Source organism: Cyprinodon variegatus, unplaced genomic scaffold (genome assembly GCF_000732505.1).
Source record: "Cyprinodon variegatus isolate N-32 unplaced genomic scaffold, C_variegatus-1.0 Scaffold1459, whole genome shotgun sequence".
Classification (NCBI taxonomy): Eukaryota; Metazoa; Chordata; class Actinopteri; order Cyprinodontiformes; family Cyprinodontidae; genus Cyprinodon; species Cyprinodon variegatus.
This window is the reverse complement of record NW_015151912.1, coordinates 126,246-132,053: the sequence shown is the minus strand read 5'-3', so window position 1 is coordinate 132,053 and position 5,808 is coordinate 126,246. Positions and strand designations below refer to the sequence as shown.

Sequence of the window (5,808 nt, the reverse complement as noted above, 5' to 3'; positions counted from 1 at the left end):
TCATCCATCATCCATCATCCATCATCCACCATCCATCCATCCATCCTGTACGTCTGCAGGTTGTCCATCCTGTCTCCATGTTCAGACGATGGACCCTCAGAACTCTGGAAGAACCTAACCCTGCTTCACCAGAACCAGAACCTCTGGCCCAGCTAACAGAGGTGCTGGAGTAAAGAGCCAGAATCCAGATGTTGGTCAGAAAGGTTGTTGGTCCTTCTTGCTCCTGAAGAGGTTCTGCTCTGTGATGGTCTGTCGTCATCTGGATCTTCAGCCATCATCAGTCTCTAACCAGGACTGACAGAACAGAACTGTTTACTAGACTTTACCTCCTGATCAGGAGATGTTGGACCTGATGCGAGGGTCAGGCCTTTTAGGAGGACCCTGATTCCAGACTGACTGCCAACACAGAGGGATCCGGGTTCTGACTGACCCGGTCCGATCCATTCTATTCATGTTCTGTCCTCCATGAGGGGAGGTGATGATGCACGGTCAGAACGTCCATCTTTCCTGTTTTCCTGCTCTGCTTGTGTCCAGCGTTCTGAAAAGCTTCAGGTGAAAAGTCAGAAGCTGAGCTTCTGTTTGGGTCCAGAACTTTGTTAATTCAGCTGGTTAAACCCAAACTGTTTTCTGCAGGATCCTGGTTTGGATCAGAACCAGCAGCCTCCTGGGCCGTCGATTACTGGGAGCCAGTGGAGTGAGAGACTGAAGCAGAGTCAGAAAAACTTTCTGCAAATGGAGGGTGTGTGTTCAGTATGTATAATGGATCAGCCCTGAGGGCAGCCTGCGAGCCCGCGGCTCGGCACACACACCGACACACACCGCCGCACACCAGCAGCACTGCAGCGCTCCCTGTTTGGGCCATTAGCTGCAGGGTAGATCTATAATGTATGTGTGTGTGTGTGTGTGTGTTCAGGTAAGTAACATCCATTAGTAAGTTTCTCCTCATAAAATGGATAAACACACACAGACAGAAATGCTAAAGCTCCTAGCTACAGCCGCTACAGAGCATCACTGGCTGCATCCTCCTGACTGATCTCTGAACCATTGACTCCCCGTTCAGTTCTTGTGGCCACCGGCTGCTGATCTGATTACTGATCACATGATCGATGGGTCAGTCAGGGTGCCAGAGCCGCCAGAGAGCATCAGAAAGAACTGGCTTAGCAAGAACTAACAGGAACAAGTTAGCTGCAGAGGATCCAGATGGAAGCAGAACTCCAGTCTTTGGAGGTTGTTACCATCAGTGAGTTCAGAGGAGGAATGGAGGTAACGTCTGGACAGGGGAGGATGATGGCGAGGGAAACTTCAGACCATGATCCCAAAACGGTAAAGCTAAAGTCCCTAGAAATATGGAAAGCACCTCTGCAGACAACCTGTGTAAAAGAACAGGTGGGAATCGAACGGTCGCTTCAAGAAGCCGAGTTATACAGACAGGAAACATCATCAACTGGTCAGACAGGAAACATCATCAACTGGTCAGACAGGAAACATCATCAACTGGTCAGACAGGAAACATCATCAACTGGTCAGACAGGAAGCATCATCAACTGGGCGGTAGAAACATCGGACTGGCTCCTTCTAGCATCTCCGACCCTTTGCTTCATTACCCTGAGCTAATAAAACTTAGGCTAACTGGCTGGTTGCCAACCAACCAACATTCATTAGGATTACGGGGGAAGGAAATAAGATCTGTTGATGTAGACATCAGCGGCGTCCTTGCTGGTCCTGACGCATCCAATCACTTTACCGACGGTGGACTGCGGCGGGCAGTTATCTGAGCTGCTGAAGGAGGTCAAAGCCTCGTCAGATTCTCTGGAGCAAAACCAGCTGACCTTGGCCTCCTGAGAAGGTGGAGGACATGGTGGACCTTGCTTCCTGCTCCAGTCCAACAGGTCCTCCACCTCCATCCTGATCCTGGGGAATCTGCTCCACCACTACTGGGTCATCTCCAGATGGAGAAGATCATCCATCAGAGGGGCCCAGAGATGGTGAAAGTCCAGGTGGCTAGAGTCCAATTGGTCAGAGAAGCATCCAGATGTTAGCCAGGGTTAGCATAGTATGGTCCGACTCCTGCGGTGTTTGATGCTAGCTGTGTATCTCTTAAGGTACTACCCAGTGACACATTGGACTGAGGTCCAGGAAGTAAAGGAAGGCAGACTGACAGCAGTGCTTCTCCCGGTTGGACCAGAGCAAAGGATGGAGGGATGGCATCTACAGAAGAGTCCTGATTGTTGGTCTGGATCCACATTACAGCCCACCTTCTTCTCCATGGGGTCGTCCCCAAAGGGTCTAACATCTCAGAACTGTCAGCGTACCAGAGGACTGTCCTTCAGGCCCCTTGGTACCGCTGCTCACCACGGATGATGGTTCTGGAACGCCGGTACCACGTCCAGAGAGAGGTGTAGTCCAGGTGTCTCTGGACCCTAATGAGCTCAGCACTTGGACTGGACCCATTATCAGACATCTGTGGCTTTGACTGGTCGATATTCAGGCAAAGCTTCCTACAGGATAGGTTTGTTGGAAGCAGAACTTGTGAAGAGAAGCGTTTAGGAACGGAAATCAGAACAGGATCAAACACGAGATGGACCCAACTGTTGGGGTTAGCATGGGTGGTTGGTCCACATCATCTGAGGAAGCAACCTTCACCCAAACACCTTTTCTGGTTTCAGAACACATCAAAGCTACAGCCTGAACCGTTTCTACGCCCCATGGTTCTCACCTCATACTCCTCCTTGAACCCGTAACCTTCAGCACATTTCATCTGGGTGATGTGCTGCAGGAGGTCGGCCACCCGGATGGCCGGATGCAGCTGGCCCGTCTGGTACGGCAGCGCCTCCCGCTCCGCCTCCCGCTGCTTGTAGTGGGACTGGACCAGGCTGCTGGTTTCACTGGTCATAGTGTGGCTGCTGTCGTCTGAAGAACAACAGAGGAAGGAGAAGATGCGGGTGAGACAGAAGGTAACTGGAAAGGCTTTGGACACAGGATGGACTGGAGCAGGCTGAGAGATAAAAGCATGATCTAGCCGGTCGGAGCAGATCCAGTTAGGAGGTCTGAGTTCATTGGTGGAATATTCAAGCTGCCTTCTGGACAGACTCTGACTGGCTGAATGTTGGATCCAGGTGACCTTTTCTCTGATACCATCCTAATGGTGGACACAAACATGGTGGGAACATCTTAGTGACGGACCCTCCCACGTCAACATGTCCTCTACAGAGGAGCACCTCAGGGACTAGGAGTCCACCTCTTCAAGCTTCTCCTGACTTCGTCTTTAGTAGCCATCATTTCCTGATGGTCCAGGAATTCTATCAGACCTTTCATGGCTCTCCTGGTGGTCAGAACCTCAGACTCAGATCTTCCTTCCAGACCAGCGAATGTCTCATTATTTCATTGGTTTAGGATTAAACCACATTTGTGTCGTCATTATCTGATCAGTTAAGGACAGAAGACAGGTGGACCAGGATCCCCAGGTTCTGCTTCTGTCCCTCACATTCGTTATCAGGTCTTTCTAATTATCAAGCAGAGCAGCTCAGTGTTTTTGTGTGGAGACCTGGTAATGTTCTACCGAACAAAGAGCCGGTTCTGATGGTCTGAGGAAGCACCTGATGAGATAAACCAGTCTGAACCAGGTACCTGGATCTCTATCTACTGGACATGAAACCAGTCTCATCCGAGTCTGTCCAAAACCAGTTTGACACCACTTTGTTTTGGTCAGCATCCACTCCCACCAGGCTGTCACCATGACAACACAAAGGAATGACATCACATGACATCACATTACACACATTACATGTCTGAAGAGAGGATGATGATGGGCTCTTTTCACACTGCTAAACCCCCCCCCCACCCCCAGTCTTTGGACAGCAGTGTGAAAGGAGCCGAGTTCAGAGTCCTGGAACCAACCTCCTGTTTTGTAAATGGACCTCCAAGCTGAACCCGTCCAGAACTCTGAGGTGAACACTTCAGCAAAAGACGGCAAACACAACTTCCACTACATTCTCTAGCTGTTCTTATTGGCTAGCCTGGAGGCTGACTGACCAATCAGAAGCCCTCTAACCTAACAGCCCAACCAGTCAAGGTGAGGGTGATGGACCATGTGATGGACGAGGAGCTAGGTGGATGAAACAACCCATCTGAACCAATCAGAGATGACCAGATGCTGAGAGCCGATTGGTTCCACAAAGGATGGTGGGAGGGGCTTGTGTTGTGACATCATAGCTGCACAGAGGGTAGAATGAGGCTTGGCCACACTTATGGATGACATCACAGTGGGTGATGAGTGTGGCTCCATGCGATGAAGTGACACCCCTCAACATGAGCCCCCCCCATTTAGCCCCCACTTTAACCACTTACCATTAATGGGCACTTTACACAGAGAGAGAAGAGAAGAAGAAGAAGAGAAGCCATACAACTNAAGAAGAAGAAGAGAAGCCATACAACTGTCACAGTAATATGGTACTTATGCTATATTCATTTATGACCTGTACACTCCCATTTAGCTTGAGACACGAGATGAGCAACAACTTTAGCTTTTAGCTGCTCGTAAACTGTTCCTCAGCTAACACACAGCTAGCATCAAACATCTGATCACCCTATGCTAACCCGGCTAACGTCTGGATGCCTGCTGATCAGTCAACCGGGGGGGGGGGGACAGTCGGTGGGTTCCACCTCCTGCTATAAGCTGAGGCCTGCAGGGTTTACCGTCTGCTCTCAGGGTTTGAGCATAAAGTGGATCTACTAATTAGCTGACGTCCCGTCAATGTTTGGGCGTATCCATGGCAACTCCAGCTGATCAGGCAGGGATGGTCAAAGTCTGGGGGGGGAAATCTATGTTTCCTTTTTAGCCCAAGCCAGCTGCATCCTGTCTGACGTTTCTTTATCCTGGATTCATTCGGCCAACAGGTGGAGCTTCTAACAGCTTCAGTTTAAAGAAACGCTGCATTTATTCAGTTTGTATTTCCTGGGATTCTCCTGATGTCTGAATGTTGAAAGAAAATTAAAGCTCAGAGAAGCCCCCAGCCACCCCCCCACCCCCCGTCCTAGTGGGCATGTTGTGACCATGCAGAGGTTGGAGGTCACAGACAGATGTGACGTCAACACGACACGCAGGAATGTTGTGGATGTGGGGATGGAGTGAAGCCCACCGTCATTTTAGTAAAAAAAAAAAAAAGGGGGGAAAATGAGGAGCAGCTACTGAACTAAAAGGACCAAAAAAAATATTATCAGATATGAAATAAATCAAGAAAAAAAAATCTAATCAACAGAAAAAACAACAAACTTCTCTTTAAAAGGTTAAAAAAAGGCAAAGCATTTAAAAGACAAAACCTCTAAAGATGCCAGAAATAAACATAAAAACAAGAAATAAACATAAAAACAAGAAATAAACATAAAAACAAGACAGATAAAGAAAAAAGATTAAACGTTTTCAGAAAAACGAAAGAAAAGCAGCAGAACAAGGAGCAAGCAGGGATGGATGGAAGTCTCTTTCTGTCTGTCCCCTCCTCTGTCCTGTCTGTCCACTTCCTGGCTGCCTCTAAACCTCAACCTGACCTCCTGCAGAGGAAACAAGGAAGAGAGTCTCACCGAGGATGGCTGTGGGTACGAATGGATCTGCCATCAGGAGCAGCAGATAGACAGAGAGGAAAGACAGGACAGAGGAGAGAAGGAGACAAAAAGACACGTCAGCTTTTCTGAGTTTGGCTGAATGTTGCTGATTTTATACTGACCAGCTCTGAGTACCTGCTCCGTGATGCATTCACTGACCCAGAGTGATGCATTCACTGACCCAGAGTCATGCATTCACTGACCCAGAGT

At 49.0% G+C, this 5,808-nt stretch overlaps 1 protein-coding gene across 1 annotated transcript in view; it reads right to left on the bottom strand.

Annotated features, from left to right (window-relative positions):
- LOC107103479 (receptor-type tyrosine-protein phosphatase mu-like) overlaps nt 1-5,808 on the bottom strand; it is a gene marked incomplete at its 5' end in the record, with an annotated part of 96,709 nt that overhangs the window by 14,430 nt on the left and 76,471 nt on the right. Inside the window, 3 exons of the mRNA XM_015403201.1 lie at nt 2,717-2,910; nt 4,348-4,359; nt 5,578-5,604. Coding sequence (XP_015258687.1) covers nt 2,717-2,910; nt 4,348-4,359; nt 5,578-5,604 — 233 coding nt within the window. The remainder of the gene's footprint in view (nt 1-2,716; nt 2,911-4,347; nt 4,360-5,577; nt 5,605-5,808) is intronic.